At 43.5% G+C, this 20,809-nt stretch overlaps 3 protein-coding genes and 1 pseudogene across 12 annotated transcripts in view; 3 read left to right on the top strand and 1 right to left on the bottom strand.

The window, feature by feature from the left end:
* Nucleotides 1-13,306, top strand: part of LOC148135514 (uncharacterized) — a 31,042-nt gene extending 17,736 nt beyond the window's left edge. For 3 of the 10 annotated variants that reach the window (XR_015755293.1, XR_015755295.1, XR_015755294.1), the window contains 2 exons: nt 3,687-3,762; nt 10,510-12,482. Coding sequence is in view for 3 of the 10 variants with exons in the window: in XM_087984893.1 (XP_087841019.1) it covers nt 3,661-3,762; nt 10,126-10,231 (208 nt within the window). In the remaining 7 variants the exon portion in view is untranslated. The other 7 variants (XR_015755290.1, XR_015755292.1, XM_087984893.1 and 4 more) reach the window with 5 other exon arrangements.
* A 180-nt stretch (nt 13,307-13,486) lies between these two features.
* Nucleotides 13,487-15,507, top strand: LOC148135513 (histone H2B 1/2-like). Its single transcript, XM_087984896.1, has one exon. The coding sequence runs from the start codon at nt 14,453-14,455 to the stop codon at nt 14,831-14,833; it is 381 nt and encodes a 126-aa protein (XP_087841022.1). The 5' UTR covers nt 13,487-14,452; the 3' UTR covers nt 14,834-15,507.
* Nucleotides 15,508-15,725: 218 nt separating this feature from the next.
* On the top strand, nt 15,726-16,524 carry LOC122548160 (histone H2A-like; annotated as a pseudogene).
* A 756-nt stretch (nt 16,525-17,280) lies between these two features.
* On the bottom strand, nt 17,281-18,346 carry LOC148135512 (histone H4). The gene has a single exon (XM_087984539.1). It carries the CDS (start codon nt 18,344-18,346, stop codon nt 18,035-18,037), a length of 312 nt encoding a protein of 103 aa, XP_087840665.1. The 3' UTR covers nt 17,281-18,034.
* Nucleotides 18,347-20,809: the final 2,463 nt, after the last annotated feature.

Raw genomic sequence — 20,809 nt, 5'->3', positions numbered from 1 at the left:
TTTTCTGTTGTAATGTGTTGCTTGTTCACCTATCCATGGGTCCTATGGGCTCTAAAACTAAAGCACATAGGCTCTGGACATTATCCAACTACATATGGAATGAGCAGCCAGAGGAAGTGGTGGAGGCTGGTACAATTGCAACATCTAAGAATATCTACATTCTATCCAGAAAAAAATTGTCCCTGAGCTTCAGTAGTATGCCACTTAACAGACCACCCAGTTCCCTGGCCAACAGCTCTATCTCAGCCTTTCTGCAGTGCTCCAGCAAAGTTCATTGCTAGCTGGAAGAACAGCACTTCATTTTGTGCTTGGAAACTTGACAGCCTTCTGGACTCAATATTGAATTCTACAACTTTAGAGCTAGAGCTCTCCAGTATCATTACCCAAAACCTCTCTCACCACACAGTGTTATCACAGGCTCTTCTATTGTACCCCAAAACTCACTAACAGTCTCTATTAATACCTATTACCATCCTCGTCTGACTGTGATCCACTAGTTTATCTGTTCAACTGTTCTTCCCTCTCTTTGGATTCTATATCCATCCACCATTTACTCCCTTACCCTTCAACACACCCTGTCCTCTGCAGAAAATCTAATATTTTCCTGGCTACCATCTCTTCACAGGAAGGGTAACTAGACTGGAAATTTTAACGATGATTTCTGTCCACAGACTCTGTCAGACCTGCTGAGCTTTTCCAGCAATTTGTTTTAGTTTCTGATTTCCAGCATCTGCAGTTCTTTTGGTTTTCATTTAGAGATTAATAACTACATTTTCATATTCACAGAGCAGAAACTACCAGGGAAAATTGATAACCACATTCACATGTTCACAAAAGAAATTCTGTCCGGCAAACATTGATAAATGCACTCACATTTACATTACAGAGCCTGACCGGGAAGGGTTCTTAACTAAACAAAACATTCGTGAAGCAAAAACTGACCAACTGTTAAAAAGTAAATTCTCATATTCACATAGCAGAACCTGGCAGACTTAGATTGACAATTACCCAAACACATTCAGTATTGAGTACAGTTGTTGGGAGGTCATCTTGCAGCTGTACAGGACATTGGCTAGGCCACTGTTGGAATATTGCATGCAATTCTGGTCTCCTTCCTATAGGAATGATATTGTGAATCTTGAAAGGGTTCCGAAACAATTTACAAGGAGGTTGCCAGGTTTGGAGGATTTGAGCTATCAGGAGAGGTTGAATAGGCTAGGGCTATTTTCCCTGGAGCATTAGAGGCTGAGGGGTGACATTAGAGAGGTTTATAAAATCATGAGGGGTGTGGAAAGAATAAATAAACAAAGTCTTTTCCCTGGGGTGGGGGAGTCCAGAACTAGAGGGCATAGGTTTAGGGTGAAAGGGGAAAGAAATAAAAGAAACCTAAGGAGCACGTTTTCATGCAGAGTGTGGTACTTGTGTGGAATGACCTGCCAGAAGGAAGTGGTGGAGGCTAGTACAATTGCAGCATTTAAAAGACATCTGGATGTGTATATGAATAGGAAGTATTTGGATGGATATGGGCCGGGTGCTGCCAGGTGGGACTAGATTGGGTTGGGATATCTAGTTGGCATGGAAAAGGTGGACTGAAGGGTCTGTTTCCGTGCTGTACATCTCTATGACTATGATTCTATGACATTCATCAAGCAGATTTCCTCAGATGGCTAAGGGAATTCAGCATGTCCATAAAGACACTTGCAAACTTTTATAGATGCACCACCGAAAGCATCCTATTTGGATGTGTCACAGCATAGTATGGCTTCTGTTCTGCCCAACACCACAAGAAACTACAGAGAGTTGTGACTCAGACCAGTCCATCACTGAAAGCAGCCTTCCATCTAAAGGCTTCATTTCCACTTCCCCCTGTCTCGGGAAAGCAACCAACAACATGAAAGACCCATCCAACCCTAGTTATACGCTCCTCCACCCTGATCTGTCAGGGGGAAAATACAGAAGTTTGAATACACCATCGAACAGATTCAAGAACAGCTACTCTGCTATTGTTAGATTTTGAATGGACCTCTAAATTTTGATGCTAATCTCTGTCTGCACCTTCTCTGCAGCTTTAACACTGTATCCTGGATTCTGTTCTAATTACCTTGATGAACTTTGAATGAGATGATCTACCTGTAAGGTGCACAAAACAATACTTTTCAATTTATCTCAGGACATGTGATAACAATGATCAAATTAAATGAATAACTGCAGTCTTATGTTCACATAGCAGAATCTGAGGGGTACAGGCTGATAACTACAGTCACACAAACTGACCAGAAAAAAATGAATAAATACACTCAAAACACTGGAATTACAGAGCCTGACAGGGAAAGATTGATCACTAAACTCTATTGATCACTAATCAGAAGCTGATAGCAACAGATGAAAACTCAGCTCACACATTCACATAGTAGGGATAGATTGACAATTACACAAACATATTCACCAAGCAGAAATTGACAGCTGCAGATTGATAACTATATTTATGTATTCACGCAGCAGAGTCTGAAAGGTACAGATTGAGTTACACTCACTTTGACAAAGAAGATAACTGTACTCCCACATTCACATAGCTGAAACTGACAGCTCCAGTTTGATTAATGCATCTACATTCACAGAGCAGAAGCTGATGATTACTGATCAGTAACTGTATTCACATATTGACCGGGAAGAAACTGACAGGGACAGGTTGGTATCGACTCTCTCAAATTGACGTGGTAGAAACAGGTTGACAAAGACACTCTGGTGTCAAATAGCAAAACCTGACAGGTACTGTTTGATAACTGCATTCACACATAGCTAAAGCAGACAAATACAGATCAATATCTACATTCACACAGAAGAAACTGATGGATACAATTTGATGACTGCATATAATATTCATACAGCAGAAACTGACAGGTAGATACTGATAATGACACTTGCGTTCTCATAGCTGAAACTGACAGGTTCAGGTTGATAACTACACTATCAGATACACAGAAACTGTTCAGGACAGATTGGTATGTAAACTCTCACATTCACAGGGCAGAAACTGACAGGTACATATTGATGACTAAACCCTCACATCCCTATCAGTGAAACACATAGGGACTGATTTTATTTATTTAAAATATATTTAACAACCAGTCCTGCAAGTTTATTCTGTGTGGATATATGAGTTTAGTTATCAATCCATACCTGTCAGTTAATGCTATGTGAATGTGTGAGTGTATTTATTAATCTGTCCCTGTCAGTCTCTGCAATGCCAAAATGTAAATATATTTACCAGATTGTGACAGGGACAGATTGATAACTACATTCACTCTCACATTTGCACAGCTTATACTGATGGTACAGGTTGACAGTTGAACTCCCACATTCACCTCGCAGGAACTGACAGGTATGGATTGATAAGGAAACTCTCAGATCCAGATACGCACTTGTATTGGGGTAGCCCAATTATAGAGCTGTGGAGGTGTTGGTTAGTATCTGGTTCTCAGTGAATTGGTATAGATATTTTTATTATAATCACCAGACAAAGAGCAGCTCAGGCCAAGAATAGAATCAGACCTGTTGTTCTGTTGGACTTGCTGGTTTGAAAGAAAAACGGCTTAATGATTATTAAATGAATGTTACATTCAAAGGTTTGATACTGTCAAATTTAATGTTGATTTACAGGAGATGTCTCTTCTGTCTTCCTCCAGACAAATACTTGAAGGACCAAGACACATTCCCTCGGGGCGAAGCCAAGTGTGATCAGTTCTTTCTAACAAACAGCAGGTATGTTACCGTTTTCAGACCAAAGAACACCCTTTCCACAGTCACAGAGCAGTTTGAATTCGATGCACATTCAGCTCAATTTCAAACAGAGTCAAATACCACCAAGGAATTGCAATTTTTAAAAAATCTCTCTCCATTCTCCATGCACATCACCCCGTTTCCAATAAATGTTATTATTCACAGTCATAGATTTATACAGCACAGAAACAGACACTTCGGCTGTACTCATCCATGCCAACCAGATAGCGGGTGGCACGGTGGCACAGTGGTTAGCACTGCGGCCTCACAGCACCAGAGACCCGGGTTCAATTCCCGCCTCAGGCAACTGACTGTGTGGAGTTGCACAATTTCCCCGTGTCTGCGTGGATTTTCTCCGGGTGCTCCGGTTTCCTCCCACGGTCCAAAAATGTGGAGTTTAGGTGAATTGGCCATGCTAAATTGCCTGTAGGAGAAAGTGAGGTCTGCAGATGCTGGAGATCAAAGTTGAAACTTTATTGCTGGAACAGCACAGCAGGTCAGGCAGCATCAAGGGAACAGGAGATTCGACGTTTCGGGCACAGGCCCTTCTTCCTTCGACGTTTCGGGCACAGGCCCTTCTTCCTTCGACGTTTCGGGCACAGGCCCTTCTTCCTTCGACGTTTCGGGCACAGGCCCTTCTTCTTCGACGTTTCGGGCACAGGCCCTTCTTCCAAAGGCTAAATTGCCTGTAGTGTTAGTGAAGAGGTAAATATAGGGAATGGGTCCGGGTGGGTTATGCTTCGGCGGGTTGGTGTGGATTTGTTGGGTCGAAGGGCCTGTTTCCACACTGTAAGTAATCTGTTAAAAAAAAAAATCCTGAACTAATCCAGTCTCATTTGCCAGCACGTGGCCCAGTTCAGTTTACTGGAACAGAAAATCCCTTATTTTACAGTTATTATTATTGTATCCATCCAAGTGCCTCTTAAATGATGTACATGTACCAGTCTCCACCAATTTCTCTGGCAGCTCATTCTATACACACAGTATGCCACATTGAAAAAATTGCCCTCCAGATCCCTTTTAAATCTTCCCCTCTAACCCTAAGCCTGTGCCCTCTCGCTCTGGACTCCCCTGCCCCAGGGAATAAATGTTGTCTATTTATCCTACCCATAGCTCTCATGATTTTATAAACCTCTATTAGGTTACCCCTCCAAAAACAACCTTACGCCTATTCAATCTCTCCCGATACCTCAAATACTCCAACCCTGGCAACATCCTTGTAAATCTTTTCTGAACCCCTTCAAGTTTCACAATATCCTTCCGACAGGTTGGAGACTAGAATTGCATGCAATATTCCAACAGTGGCCTAACCAATATCCTGTACATGATCTCCCAACTCCCGTAATCAATTCACTGACCAATAAAGGAAAGCATACCAAACGCCGCCTTCACTATCCTTTCCACCTGCAACTCCACTTTCAAGGAGCCATGAACCTGCACTCCAAGGTCTCTTTGTTCAGCAACACTCCCTAGGACCTTATCATTAAGTGTATAAGTCTTGCTAAGATTTGCTTTCCCAAAATGCAGCACCTCGCATTTTTCTAAATTAAACTCCATCTGCTACTTCTCAGCCCATTGGCCCATCTGAGCAAGATCCTGTTGTAATCTGAGGTAATCTTCTTTGCTGTCCATTACACTCCAGTTTTGGTGTCATCTGCATACTTACTAACTATACCTCTTGTCAGGTGGGTCAGTGGGCTGAGGAGTGGCAGTTGTAGTTTAGTTTACATACATTTTGAGAAGGCAAACCAAGGCACGAATTCCACACTAATGGTAGGGCATTGGGGAGTGTTGCTGAACGAAGAAACCTCAGTGTGCCGGTGAAGATTTCCTTGAATGTACTCCAACAGGTTTATTTGGAAGCACTAGCTTTCAAAGCACTGCTCCTTCTTCAACCACCTGATGAAGGTGCAGTGCTTCAAAAGCTAGTGTTTCCAAATAAACCCGTTGGACAAAAACCTTGTGTTGTTATTTTTCACTTTGTCCACCCGAGTCCAACACTGGCACCTCCAAGTCCATGAAAGTAGTTGCAGATAGACAGGTGGTGAAGAAGGCATTTGGCGTGCTTGCCTTCATTGTTCAGAACACTGACTGTTGGAGTTGGGAGGTCATCTGGTGGCTGTGCAGGATATTGGTGAATCCATTTTTAGGAAGTTAAAAATCACACAACATCAGGTTATAGTCCAACAGGTTTAATTGGAAGCACACTAGCTTTCGGAGTGACGCTCCTTCATCACCGAAAGCTAGTGTGCTTCCAATTAAACCTGTTGGACTATAACCTGGTGTTGTGTGATTTTTAACTTTGTACACCCCAGTCCAACACCAGCATCTCCGAACCATTTTTAGGAGATTGTGTATAATTCTCATCAACCTGCTACAGGAAGGATGTTGTTAAACTTGAGGTGGTACAGTAAAGATTTACAAGCATGTTATAGAGATATAGAGTCATACAGCAAAGAAACAAACCCTTTGCCCCACCATGTCCATGATGTTCAACAAACACCAAACTGCATTCGTCCAATTTACCTGCACTTGGCCACTAGCTGACTATACCCTGACTTTTTAAAGGCACGTCCAGATGCTGCTTAAATGCTGTGCGAGTACCCAACCACCCTCTCAGGCAGAACGTTCCAAACTTCACTCACCCTCTGGGTCAAAATATTTTTCTCACATTTCCTCTAAGCTGTTTTCTCCTCAACATCAACTTGTGCCATCTGGACTTGGACACATCGGTCATGGGGAGAAAGATTTTCTCAATCTGCTCTGCCTACATTTCTGATAATCTGGTATTCTTTAGTCAGATCCTCCCTGAGTCTTCTCTGCTCCAAGAAACCAAAACTCAGCCTATCCAGTCTTGCCTCATAACGGTGACTTTCCAACCCACTGCACCCTCTCCAGTACAATCACATCCTTCTGATAGGGTGGCAGTCAGACCTGCACACAGTATTCCATCTGTGGCCTAATCAATGTTCTATAAAGTTATCGTAAGCATGCCTTGCTTTTAAATTGTACAGCTCAGGTAATAAAGGCCAGCATTCTGTATGCCTCCTTCAGCAGCCTGTCCACCTGTGTTGTTTCCTTCTGGGATCTATAGACTTGTATACCAAGGTCCCTTTGTTCCTCAGTACTTCCTCAGGACTTGCCCTTCATTGTGTAATTCTTTTGCTTATTAGACCTCCTAAAATACATTATCTCACACTTATCAGGAATATCAGAGCCATTGTTCTGCCGGCTGTACTCATAGCCTGAGACCATCCCCCTCACTGTCAACAGTGCTGCCAAGTTTCATGTCGAAGAAGAAAGAACAGTACAGCACAGTCACATGCCCTTTGCCCTCTGCCCTCCAAGCCTGCACCAACACATTTTGCACTTCCACACTAAAATCTCATCTACAAACATAGTAATTGTACTTTCTGCATTCACATCCAAGTCGTTAATGTACATAATGAACAGCAAGTGGCCCAGCACTGATCCCAGTGGGACACCGCTGGTCACAGGCTTCCAATCACAAACACAACCCATCACCATCACACTTTGCATCCTGTCTGCAAGCTAATTTCAGATCCAGTTTGCTTAAGACTCCAAGAGCTGGAAAAGCGCAGCAGGTCAGGCAGCATCCAAGGAACAGGAGAATCGACGTTTCGGACATAAGCCCTTCTTCAGGAGTCCTTAAGACTCCACAAGCCAATCTTCGACCAGTCTTTTATATGGGACTTTGTCAAAGGCTATCGGGGTGGCCTGTACCTGCCAGAATAGAGTGGCCCATATCTGTTAACACAAACTGACCGATAAGTGGAAAGTAGAATTAAACAGCAGGACATGAAACACAATGGCAGAAACGAAGCACATCAGCCTGTTCACACACAGTAAGACATAATGATACCATTGAACAAGCCACACAGAGGACAGTAAAAAGGACCCACCCTGTTCCTATTCGAAACAGTTCTGACCAGCAGACCTAAGGTCTGAGAAACGAGTAACTCCAGCCACATTAAATGAAAGGGAAATGTGCCAGTAAATGAACAGGCATCAGATGTTAGATACAGCCCATTAATCCCCTAAAACAACTGAGGGGGCAACAGCTAAAGTTATCTTATACTACTCAGTTTCATAACTGTGTGATTTTACACATTTGAACTAACTTTATAACAGAAATTAAAATTACAAATTTTTAGCAAATAGTGCAAAATTAACTGTTTTCTGTTTTTTCTTCATATGTAATAAGGATTTTGGGGGTAAGAGAAGCATTGGATTAAAATTAAATACAATGAATAACAGCATTCAGGATGTCCCACAAGATAAGCTAGACTGACAGAAACCTGAAGGAGTACAGCAAGTAACTCTGGAATGTGAACAAATAGAATACGTAGAAAGATCCCAAGGCCGAGCGATTACAGTATCTGCTAATCACCTTGAGATCATGTGAACCTGGAGCTGTCCAATGGATGCCCATCATTGATTAGGTGTCTCATAGGATAGGGTTTGCAAAGTAAGAGGGAAGAACATAGTAATCACATTGTTTGTGATTGTTCACAGAATGTGAACAATAAATACTGCTTTTTTTTTATTGTAAAATCAGAGTGTGCCTTGGATCTCTCTCCTGAGGCCAGTCTCAGGGGAAGATCCTTTGGCCCTCTCCCTGCATTAACCGGTTTCTTCTTGAATAAACACCTGCCACTTGCCTGAATCCTGCCTGCCTCCTGAGTCTTTCATCTCTGGTCAGGGATTATGCTCCTACAGAGGTCTTACTATTGTCCATGTAAACTACATCAACTATATTTTGTTGCCAGGACTAGAGGATTTGAGTTATGGAGAGAGGCCGAATAGGCAGTTTTTTTTCCCCCGGACTGTCTGAGGCTGAGGTATGACCTTACTGAGGTTAATAAAATCATGAGTGACATTGAGAGGGTGAATACGCAAGATTTCTTCTTCTAATGTTGGGGAGACCAAAAATAGAGGGCATAGGTTTACGGTGAGAGGGAAACAATTTAAAAAGCACGTGTGGGGTTACTTTATCATTGCAGAGGCTGGTGCTTGCATGGAATGAGCTACCAGAGGAAGTGGAGGTGGTGGGTACAATTACAACCTTATGTAGGCACCTGGATCGGTACATGAATAGGAAAAGTTTAGAGGGAGACAGACCAAATGCTGGTAAATGGGACTTGGTCAGATATGGATCTCTGGTCAGCATTAACAACTTGGACCAAAGGACCTGTTTCTGTGCTGTATAACTGTATGACACTCTGAAGGCCAGACTTTGATATCACTACTCCCAGTTAGATTCCGCGCTATCAGAGTTGCAAAAGTCCATTGCTTTTCCCACCTGGACTTTTAAGGACAACACAGACTCATTTCTGTGGCAATGTGTTACAGTTTTACTTGTCTGTGAATCCTACAGATACAAACAATTACAGAAAATAAGATCTTTCCCATTCACTTCAGGAAACATGAACTGAGAACTCTCTCCTGTCCCACTCTACTAACTGGCTGTCCACTTTACAGCAAACATTTAAACTGTTCAGTAACACAATGCAGGAAGACTGAAGCAGGGTCAAGTGAGTATGGGCATCCTCCCTGTGTCATAACTGTTCCTTTCAAAACTCTTTTTTTTATCTATAAAATCTGTGTATACACAATGGAGAACAGCCTGAGTAGTCAACATTAAAGTTTAGTGTCTAAGTTCTTCACGAGACAACGTGGCTCTATTCTGTGGCGGCCTGTCACATCTGAGCAGAGTTTTGAAGGACCAGTCCCATTGAATAGCACAGACTGACTGGTAGATAGTAATTCCCAAGTACACAAGCCGTACAAGTGAATAGAAGGGCAGAGCAAACAGTTGCTGACTGTGCCAGTTATTGTCCTTATTCATGTAATGAAGGGTGTGAAGGCAACTGATTTCTGGACATAACAAAGAATGAGATAGTGCCAATACACAGTAAGTCTAGAATAACTTGCAAAGCACATAAGTATTGCCAGGTTAGTAGGTCCACAGGCAAAAATAGAAAAATCATGCCTGCAAGGATCACATGGTTGGGAGAGCTAGCATTTCATTAATTAAGTTAAACAGGACAGGGTAAGAGTGAAATATGTCTGTCCCAGTGTACAAGTGAACGTCTAATCAAATTTAAATGCATGGTATCACATTGGTCAAAAAGTAAATTCCACTTGTTTATTCAGAAATACTGAACCCCCCCCTATTGCATGGTCACAATATATTCCATTTATGTAGGGAAAGAAGTAAATAAACATTCAGATTAAGTATTCATCCAATTATCTCACCATGGTTCAAACTTGCCGTCTGACTCTATGATGTATGTAATTCATGTATCAATTTTGTTTGTCCAGACTGGAGGAATTAGATAGCAGGCCAAGTGTCAGATTGAAACAAACATCGCAATTTAATTTGCTTCCACAAAGTGAAAACAGAACACATCGCTTACAAAATGACTGAATAAGTACTTTGTTTTCAAGTGGTCCAAAGGGAAATGAAATATTGACCCGAAAAGGTACACATTCAGACAGATACCCAGAGATTATTGGACACAATGAAAATGCTCTCCTAAAGTGTTCTTGCTCTAAACATGTGAACAATAAATTCAAAATGCAAATTCCGAATATAACTTACAATCATAAACCGTACCATAGAATAAAAGTTGTGGAAATTGTCCAAACTGCTCTACACTGTCAGAGACTGACCATGGTATTAAAAAGTCTCACCTTCATTTACAGTACATAGAATTTCTCCAGTGCAGATAGAGGTCATTTGGCCCATCCCTCTACAACAACTCTCCAAAGCGGATCCCACCCAGATGTCGACCCCACCCAATCCCCATAACTCCACGTTTACCATAGTTAACCCACTGATACTGCACATCCTCGAAGACTACATGACAATTTACCATCCAGCAAACCTGCACATGTTTGGACTATGCAGAAAAACAAGAGCACCCAGAGGAAACCCATGGAGACACGGGCAGAACGTGTAAACTGCACAGAGATAATGAAGCATGGTTGGAATTGAATCTGTGTCCCTGGCACCACTGTGCCACCATGCCATCCTGATATGGATGGCAATTGATGAAGTCTTATTCATGTTGAGCAACAGAGATTTGAAGTAAATAGAGCTCCTGCAGTTTCTGCAAGTGTCATGTTAAACAGAGGCAAATGTGTAAGTACACTTACTTATTCACAGAACACAAAATCAGGTACAGATACTTTCAGGTACAGATGCACTCACCCATTCATATGGTTGAAGCTGTCAGGAATAGATTGATGATTGCACAAACGCATTCACATTGCAGAAACAGACAAGTACAATTTGATAATACACTCACATGATCCCAGAGGAAAGTCTGACAGGTATATATTGATAACTACATTTTTACATTCACCTAGAACCTAATGAGGCAGATTGATAACTAAAATCACATTGACATAGCAAAAGCTGACAGGTAGAGACTGGTAATGACATTCTCATATTCACACAGCAGAATCTGACAGGGGCAGATATATAATTGGACTATCATCTTCACATCACAGAAACTGACAGGGAGAGATAGATAACTAGACAGTCATATTCAAATTACAGAAACTGATGGACAGATCAATAACTACACTTCCATATTCACAGATCAGAAACTGACAGGTACAAATGGATAGGCAAAGGTGAGGACTGCAGATGCTGGAGATTAGAGTCTGGAGTGTGGTGCTGGAAAAGCACAGCAGGTCAGGAAGCATCCAAGGAGCAGGAGAATCGACGTTTTGTTTAAAAGCCCTTCATCAGTACAGATTGATAACTACACCAATACATTCACATTGAAGAAACTCACAGGAAAAGAATGATAACTAAACTCATGTATTACTGTCGCTGAAAGCAACAGGTACATTTCAATATGGACCCCCACATGTTCACTTTGCAGAAGATGGCAGGTTGACATTGATAACTACATTCACATTTTAACAATGCAGAAACTGACAGAGACGATTGATTAAACTATCCCATTTACAAACTAGAAACTGTCATATTCACACAGTAGAAACCAACAGGTATAGGGTGATAACTTCACTCAAGTATGCACAAAGCAGAATCTCACTGGGAGAGGGTGATACCTGTACTCATATATTCAAATAGCAGAAGCTTAGAGCTGCAGATTGATACATAAGCTCTCATTGTACATATAAAATGGTTGGGTATATTCTTATTGGAGTTTTGAAGAACAATGTATGACCTTCAGAGGGAAAAAAAAAGATCTGAATGGAGTTGACAGAGTTGATGCTGGGAGTATGTCAATGCTCATAGAGAATCCCGAGTAAGGGACACAGTTTTGAACAGGAAGCCTTCTGTCTAAGAAAGCAATGCAGAACATTCTCCCCTTGTTCAGTTCCACAGAAAGCAGTTCGGGTTGAGTTACCAGCTTAATTTATGCTAATGTAGCTATATATCTTTTTTGATACATTAGGAAGACTTGGTTATGGGCACTAAACATCAAAATGAGATGAAGACCATAACTAAAGTCTTTGTGATCTGTTCTCATGACAGAGTACACACAGACAGATAGAAATGTCACAGAATTCTCATGCTTCTTATGGTCTTCTGCTTTGAGATATTTAAAGTGATACAAGATTGAAAGAAATTAATAACTACTGCATATACACTGTATCTGCTGCATCATTCACCATACACTTTACTGATATTTGTGTGCTCACAGATCGCATACTGATCGATTCAGTTATAAGTTACCCTGATGTATCAAGGATGGAGTGGAAAAAAGGATTAACCTTCCATTTCATCAGAAACTTTGAGATGTTGAGATATTTGCTCTCTGTCATGCCAGTGATTGACTGAAACTGAGTAAATACAAGATTAGAAACAATAAACTGGAAGTTACAGAATGAAATACTGAGTCAGTTGCAAAGCAATACATTGTTAAGATATAATACAACTATAGATTAGCTATAAACTGGCATAAACAATGTAACATCTGCAGTGACATTGCAGATATTGTCAGTAACAATGTACAAAGTATTATCCTTTATCAAAATGCTGCAGTTATAAATACAAACCCAACTTCACTTTGCAGAAGCTAATATTCGTAGGGTTTGGAAGTGGAGAATAGTGAGTCCTACCTGAGTCTGTCCAAAGTGGTACCTGGTACTTTCAAAATTGACACTGACAGAGTAAAGCAACAAGGTACACTTCAGAAGGTTTGAGTTACAGTCCAGTAACATACTGACATGTTAAGACTGTGAAATAGAGTTTACAAGAATACATCCCAGAAACAGACGGGCACAGATTGGAGTCGAGAGTGTGGTGCTGGAAAAATACAGCAGGTCAGGCAGCATCCGAGGAGCAGGAGAATCGATGTTTGAAGCATCTCGACGTTTTGGGCATAAGCCTCTGACCCCCAGGTTCTGCAGAGATCACTTTCTCCTGGGGGCACACATTGGAGGAATATTTCCAAGTGGCTGGCAAATAGTGTAACGTTTTACCGCTCACATCAGTGTTTGATGTTAAAAATCACGCAACACCAGGTTATAGTCCAACAAGTTTAATTGGAAGCACACTAGCTTTCGGAGCGACGCCCTTCATCAGGTGATTCACCATCACAATAACCTGATGAAGGAGTGTCGCTCCGAAAGCGAGGGTGCTTCCAATTAAACCAGTTGGACTATAATCTGATTTTTAACTTTGTACACCCCAGTCCAACACCGGCATCTCCGAATAGCGTTTGATGGTTACGGAAAAAAACCTGTCTTGAAATAACACTGACTATTAGATGGAGGACCAGAACCTCATTGGACTGATGTTGAGTTAATGCAAAATGTGTAAATTAGGACATGACAGATATAAAGTTAAACTGACGCATATATATATAGCATGCTGACAGTTGCTGGTTAACAGGCATTCGCGTAAGACTGAGAAATGTTGTAAATCCCTGCATGAAACTGCAAGACGCCTAATTGAAATGTGCAGCAACGTGATTCAGTTACACTGCACGTACTTTCAAAGCAAACAGTTATCGATACGTGTCTGGGCCCACAGTTATCAGTCAAGGTCTCAGAAATATATTCATCCCACAGTCAAAACGTGACTCAACTCGTGACTCAAGAAAGGTATTACATAGAAACTTTTTCTTATCATTTCTGTTCAACTCCGTGCAATTGAGAACGAGATGCATCAACCCCAAGTGTAGAAAACTTTCTCAGACAGGTTCCAGTGGTACGTATAACTTGACAAAAAAATGTAATCGCAATTTCAAATGGATGAGAGCTTTTTTTTTCACATAGTGACAAGTTCTGTGTTAATTCCAGCCTATACAGAGGAATAGAAACAGACATGCGGAGCTAGAAACACATCAGCACAACAACAAGCAAAAGGAAACCGAGCCAATACGACAATCAATTTCTGTATCACAGACACGAAACAAATCTCCCTCAGTCAGACTGACAGGAACACAATCACCATCCACTTTGCATTTCGTTGCAGATCCACATGGGATCTCACACTAACCAATCAGAGAGACTCAATGTTTGGGCATGACTCTGTGTAAACTACCCAATCAGGAGCCAGGCTTTCTTCCATTCTTCATTAGCATTGCTGACCTCGTCAGTCTATAAAAAGGGAGCTCCGAGATCCCTTTCCCTTATTCTGTGTCTGAAAGTGAGCGGCGCTATGGCTGATGAGAAGAAAGCACAGCAAGCTTCCAAGAAGGGCGCGAAGAAAATCATAAAGAAGACGCCAACGAAGGGAGGCAAGAAGAGGAAGAGGACCAGGAAAGAAAGTTATGCCATCTACATCTACAAAGTGATGAAGCAGGTTCACCCCGACACCGGCATCTCCTCCAAGGCCATGAGCATCATGAATTCGTTCGTCAACGATATTTTTGAGCGCATCGCGGGGGAGGCTTCCCGCCTGGCCCATTACAACAAGCGCAGCACCATCAGCTCCCGGGAGATCCAGACCGCCGTGCGGCTGCTGCTGCCCGGGGAGCTGGCCAAGCACGCCGTGTCGGAGGGCACAAAGGCGGTGACCAAGTACACCAGCTCCAAGTGAGGGACCGCATTGCACTGAAGCATACACACACCCACAACCCAAAGGCTCTTATAAGAGCCACTTACAACTTCCTGAGACAGCTGAACCATTTCTTAGAGTTCTTTATTTTAGTTTCCATGTGATTTTTTGATAAGGCGTTTCAACTTCTAGTGCTATATGTTTTTGTATTAGTAAGTACTTTGCAAATTATTCGCGAGTGGGGAGGGAGAGAGTGCAGATCAAGCGCCAATGAGTCATTTTTCATCTTGCTTGTTCACCCCTGGCAGACAAATGCCGACGTCTTTCCGTCTCACGGTTCATGCATTTTTTCTTTTGATTTACTTTACATGTCCAATGCACGGGTTTGATCCGATTTTTCGCAATGCAAAATAAATCTTCCTGCTGTCGGTGAGAGACTTTCAAACAGAACCGAGAGAACTCCAACACAGTTACCGGGCTAAAGCGTGGAGCTTTCGCTGAACCTGATCGTGAGCGATAAGGGAGAACAGCTTTAAAATATCGTCTGAAAAAACGTGTTCGCCCTCGATGCTCAGCCGGAAGAATGCTGTGTGCTGCTTTATCATCATATCGGGGTGGTACTGAAATGTGTAAAGAAAAGACAGGTTGCAGACTGCAATGTTTCGCCTGTTTTGTTTCAGCTTCTTCTCAAGTTTTAGAAAATAACCCACTCTCAAGATCAGATACAGATCGGCAAAAGAAGGCGAGTAAGACCGTGTGAATTATACGTTTGTAAACTAAAAGTAAATTTACATGAGTGTTAATGTTTTTTGAACTTCCACAGATTTTTGTACTTCATTATTCAGGTAAAAAATACTCCTTTGTTTGGAAATTGGCGGGCTTTTCAATTTTGAAAGAAAGCGGTTGATGAATTGGCGCCCATCGTTTCCGCCCTCCTCCCCGTGCCCTCTCCGGATTGGGGAATGAGGCAGATATCTGATTGGGAATTGAAACAACATTAGGAGGGGCTGGACAATGGGACCAATCAGAAATAGCCGCCCCACCATTCCTCCCGAAGGTATAAGAGGCGGCATTGTGGGCGGAGTGCAGCATTCTCTGTGAAAGTGCTTGTGAGATTGTGACCATGTCCGGAAGAGGAAAGGGCGGTGGGAAAGGTCGCGCCAAGGCGAAGTCTCGGTCGTCCCGAGCTGGCCTGCAGTTCCCGGTGGGCCGTGTTCACAGGCTCCTGAGAAAGGGTAACTATGCTGAGCGTGTGGGTGCCGGAGCGCCGGTCTATCTGGCTGCGGTGCTGGAGTATCTGACGGCTGAGATCCTGGAGCTGGCCGGCAACGCGGCCCGGGACAACAAGAAGACCCGCATCATCCCCAGGCACCTGCAGCTGGCCGTGCGCAACGACGAGGAGCTCAACAAGCTGCTGGGAGGGGTGACCATCGCTCAGGGCGGGGTGCTGCCTAATATCCAGGCCGTGCTGCTGCCCAAGAAAACGTCCGCTGCTGGATCCGCTAAAAAGTGAAGTGACCATCCATGAATCTGACAACCCAAAGGCTCTTTTAAGAGCCACTCACAGCATCTGTGAAAGGAGCTGAATCGTCTGTCAGATTTAATTGCTTTCCTTTTAATGTGTAGAGCCCTGGCTGTTGTACTTAACATCGCTACATTTCTATCTCCTTTTTATTGGATATTGTTACTGCCTGTGGCAGCAGAGGAATATTATATCATAGAATACGATTGTCAGGGTGTCCGAAAATACATTATTTCTCATTACACGGTCACTGCCTGAGTGACCAATGTTCTATGAGTTTAGAATAGTGTCACGGGTGTTCCCGATCGGGTTTGGCTTCACATTTCCTTTAACTGCGTCAGTAAGAGCTGAATCCTCCCACTGTCTCTGTAGCATATACCTCTGCAATTTATTCTCTGCTCGGTTCATATCCCCTTTTATTTTCGCCAGCCTCTGGACAGAGAGCGTGTTCAACAGCAGGCAATCATTTTTCAGCTGGAAAAGGAGGGAATGTGATAAAGTGAGATTGTGTGAAGTTTAGTTTCGTAATCGAAAAACCAATCAACGTGTACGTAGTCGTGCATCCTCCTGCGTGATGGTGGGCATTTTCAAATTTGAAAATAAGCCGTTTTTTCCCGTTTCTCTCCTGCCTCCACCTCACCAAGCCATGTTAACGCAAAGGGAGTGAATGAGGAGATGGGTTTTTTCCTGAAATATCTAACCCCACACCAAAATTTGACGTGAACATCACTCATCTGATTACTATATTTCCGCAATCTCTGAATGAAGATCTCATTAGTTGCAAATTCACTGCCGCTGCCTTTTGTCTTTAACTGAATTCCAAGAGAAATACTGTACTAATGTCCCCTATCGCTTCCTGCGCTCCCTAGATGAGCAACCGAACTTGTATCCGCCTTGAATCAATCGAAAAACCGCCGATGTAAACATCTTAAAAACTAAAACAGTGTACACCGGTAAAATTACAGAACCACACTATCAATATTTTTTATTTCATCCAAATTATTACTTGCCCGAAGACAATTTGTTATCGCTGCCTGAGCGGGCAGGTGGAAAGAACGCGCCACATAACACATCTGCAGGCTCCCAGTAACAAAACTGAGCTGAGTGTTATGCCGGGGAAATATAAATACTCTAATATGTAACATTAACGTCTGGGTTCCACAATAAATAAAAACAAATTATCATGTATGGCATGGACAGCCAAGTACACAATGATATCATTACTGAGATGGGCAGGTATTCATGAAAATAAGAGTATCGAAGGTTACGGGAAATTTGAGAAATATCAGCCATGATCGAATAGCAGAACAAGCTGGACGGGCAAAATGGCCTCATGCTGCTGCTACATCCTACTATTACAAAGTTACGATGCGATTCTTTAGATGGAATAACCAGATTGCACAGTAGAGTATCGATTGGCCGAATAGCCTCTTATCTACACTGTAGGAATACTTGCAATTTTAAAATCATTCGCCACGGAAAACAGCAACAAAGTGAACCGTCCACTCCGAATGCTCTCTGCCGTACCGCAGAACACGGTATTAGTACATTTTCGGAACGGAAATAATTTAAAAATTACGATATATGAAATAACCGGCAACACTACACTCGATTCTCCGTATGAGCTGCCTTCCCCATCCTCAGGTCTCCGCTCTCTATCGGAGGGTTTGGGTGGCTCTGAAAAGAGCCTTTGGGTTCGCTGGAAAAGTGTCGCTTTATCCTCAGCCGCCGAATCCATAGAGAGTGCGGCCCTGGCGTTTCAGAGCGTACACCACATCCATGGCGGTGACTGTCTTGCGCTTGGCGTGCTCAGTGTAGGTGACCGCATCCCTGATCACATTCTCCAGGAAAACCTTCAGCACCCCGCGGGTCTCCTCGTAGATCAAGCCCGAGATGCGCTTGACCCCGCCACGGCGAGCCAGGCGCCGGATGGCTGGTTTGGTGATGCCCTGGATGTTATCACGGAGCACTTTGCGGTGCCGCTTTGCTCCGCCTTTTCCCAGGCCTTTGCCTCCTTTGCCTCTTCCCGACATCACGCTTCGTCACTCCAATCGCTGCTGAATGAGAGCCGAGCTGCCTCCCCTTCCTTTTTTATGCAGCCCGGTCCGACCTGGCTGAGAAAGAGCTGACAGAGAGTGAGAGGCGGGTCCGGAGAGCAAACTGAGTGACAGACAGAGCAGGGGAATGGCTTTGATCATCCAGCTCCACCTTCAGCTCACTCCAGCACCAACTGTATCTGGGACTGAACCTTTTCTCCCCAACATTGTCAGACAAGGCGACAAAACTACACCACATACGTGCACGCCAAGATCAAAAAACTGGATTCTCACCAGTAATAGCAAAGCCCACCCTGGAACCACAGTCAACAACATAATCACTGCGGGGAAGTCTATTATCAACTTATCGGACCACACCCTTAGACCGGAAGAGATTGAAGTCATGAGTAGGGGTCTCAACTTCTGCCCCACTGCCAAAATGAACCCGTTGGTTTTGGCAGTAGACACGGAGGAGTTCATCAGATGAATGAGACTCTGGGAATTCTTTCAAGGTGCCAGCAGTGATCCCAATGAGCCCACTGATGAACTCAAACAGTCATCACAGAGATCTGTAGAGGAGCGACCAAAGAAGGTGTCAACTTGAATCCCACCAGAGGGCCGCTGCCCTGGGATTGACATGTATGCTCAAACCGTCAGGAAATATATAAATGCAAGATTCATCAGCCATACCAAAAGGTAGAGCAAAACATCACCGGTTCAGAATGCAATGCCATCCAGGCTCTCAAAACCAATCTCAACATTGTCATCAAAGCAGCAGGTAAAGGAGGAGCCATTGTCATTCAGAATAGAACAGATCACTGCAAGGAAGTGTACCAACAACTGAACAACCAGGAACACTACAGGCAACTACCAGCTGATCCGACCAAAGCACACTGATCAGAACTTTGGATCCAGTCCTTCAGCGTTCCCCACGCGCCCTCATCCCACGTACGTCTTGTGTAGGTGACTTCTACTGCCTTCCAAAGGTACACAAAGCCAACACACCAGAACGCCAACACATCAGAACAGGAGTGTTCCCTCCCAGTTGGAGAACACTTCAGTGGCCCAGGACATTCGTCCTTGGACCTTCGGGTGACCATCCACCAAGGTGGACTTCAGGTCCAAGGTGGAAACGTGGTCGAGCAGAGGCTGATAGCTAAATTCGGTACCCATACGGAGGGCCTCAACTGGGACCTTGAGTTCATGACACATTACAGGTGATGTGTCGGGCAATGGGACCCTATGTGAGAATCTCTCTGGCTGTGTGGAAGGCATCTTGAAACCTATTGTACAGTGGATCTCCAGCTTCTGTCACGACACTACAGATTTCTTACAGAAACTCAGCATCCATGGACCCGTCAAACAATGGACGTTTCAGCACTCTACACCAGCATCCCCCGCAATGATGGCATCGTGGCAACAGCCTTAGTACTCAGCACCAACAACTGCCAATCTCCAAATACCATCCTACAACTCATCCGCTTTATGCTCGATCATAACATCTTCACCTTTGACAACCAATTCTTCATACAGACACATGGAACAGCCATTGGGACCAAATGTGCACCCCAATATGACAACATTTTTATGCACAGGTTCGAACAAGACTTCTTCTCTATGCAGGATCTCCAACCAAAATTGTACACCAGGTACATTGACAACATTTTCTTCCTCTGGACCCATGGCGAGGAGTCACTGATAAAACTACACCGTGACATCAACAAGTTTCATCCCACCATGCATCTTAGACACATGCATCTCCATCAAGGATGGACACCTCAGCACCACACTCTACCGCAAAACCACAGACAACCTCACAATGATACACTTCTCCAGCTTCCACCCTAAACATATTAAAACAGCCATCCTCTATGGACAAACCCTATGTGTACATCGGATCTGCTCAGATGAGGAGAAACGTGATAGAAACCTGGAAGTACTCAGGGATGCCCTCACAAGAACGGGGTATGATTCCCAACTCATCAACCGCCAGTTCCGACATGCCACAGCAATGAACCGTAATGACCTCCTCAGGAGACAGACACGTGCTGCAACTGACAGGGTATCCTTCGTTGTTCAGTATTTCCCAGGAGCTGAAAAACTACGCCATGTTCTTCGTGACCTGCAACACATTATCAATGAGGATGAGCACCTCACCAAGATTTTCTCCACACTTCCACTACTTACCTTTAAACAACCGCCGAGCCTCAAACAGATCGTTGTTAATAACAAGCTGTCCGGCTCTCAGGACAACTCCATACAACCCTGTCACGGTAGGCGCTGCAAAACGTGTCAGAGTGTGGACATAGATACCACCTTGTACGTGGCAGGTACTCATGTGACTCAGCCAACATTGGTCTATCTTATACGTTGCAGGCAAGGACGCCCGGAGGCCTGGTACATTGGGGAAACCGAGCAAAGGCTCCAACAACGGGTGAATGGGCACCGCACAACAATCAA

This window comes from Chiloscyllium plagiosum, unplaced genomic scaffold, assembly GCF_037043375.1.
Source record: "Chiloscyllium plagiosum isolate Xiang-an unplaced genomic scaffold, Cpla_swu_hap1 HiC_scaffold_49, whole genome shotgun sequence".
NCBI classification, from domain to species: domain Eukaryota; kingdom Metazoa; phylum Chordata; class Chondrichthyes; order Orectolobiformes; family Hemiscylliidae; genus Chiloscyllium; species Chiloscyllium plagiosum.
Note: the sequence above shows the minus strand (reverse complement) of the source record. Positions and strands in the feature narration are given on the sequence as shown.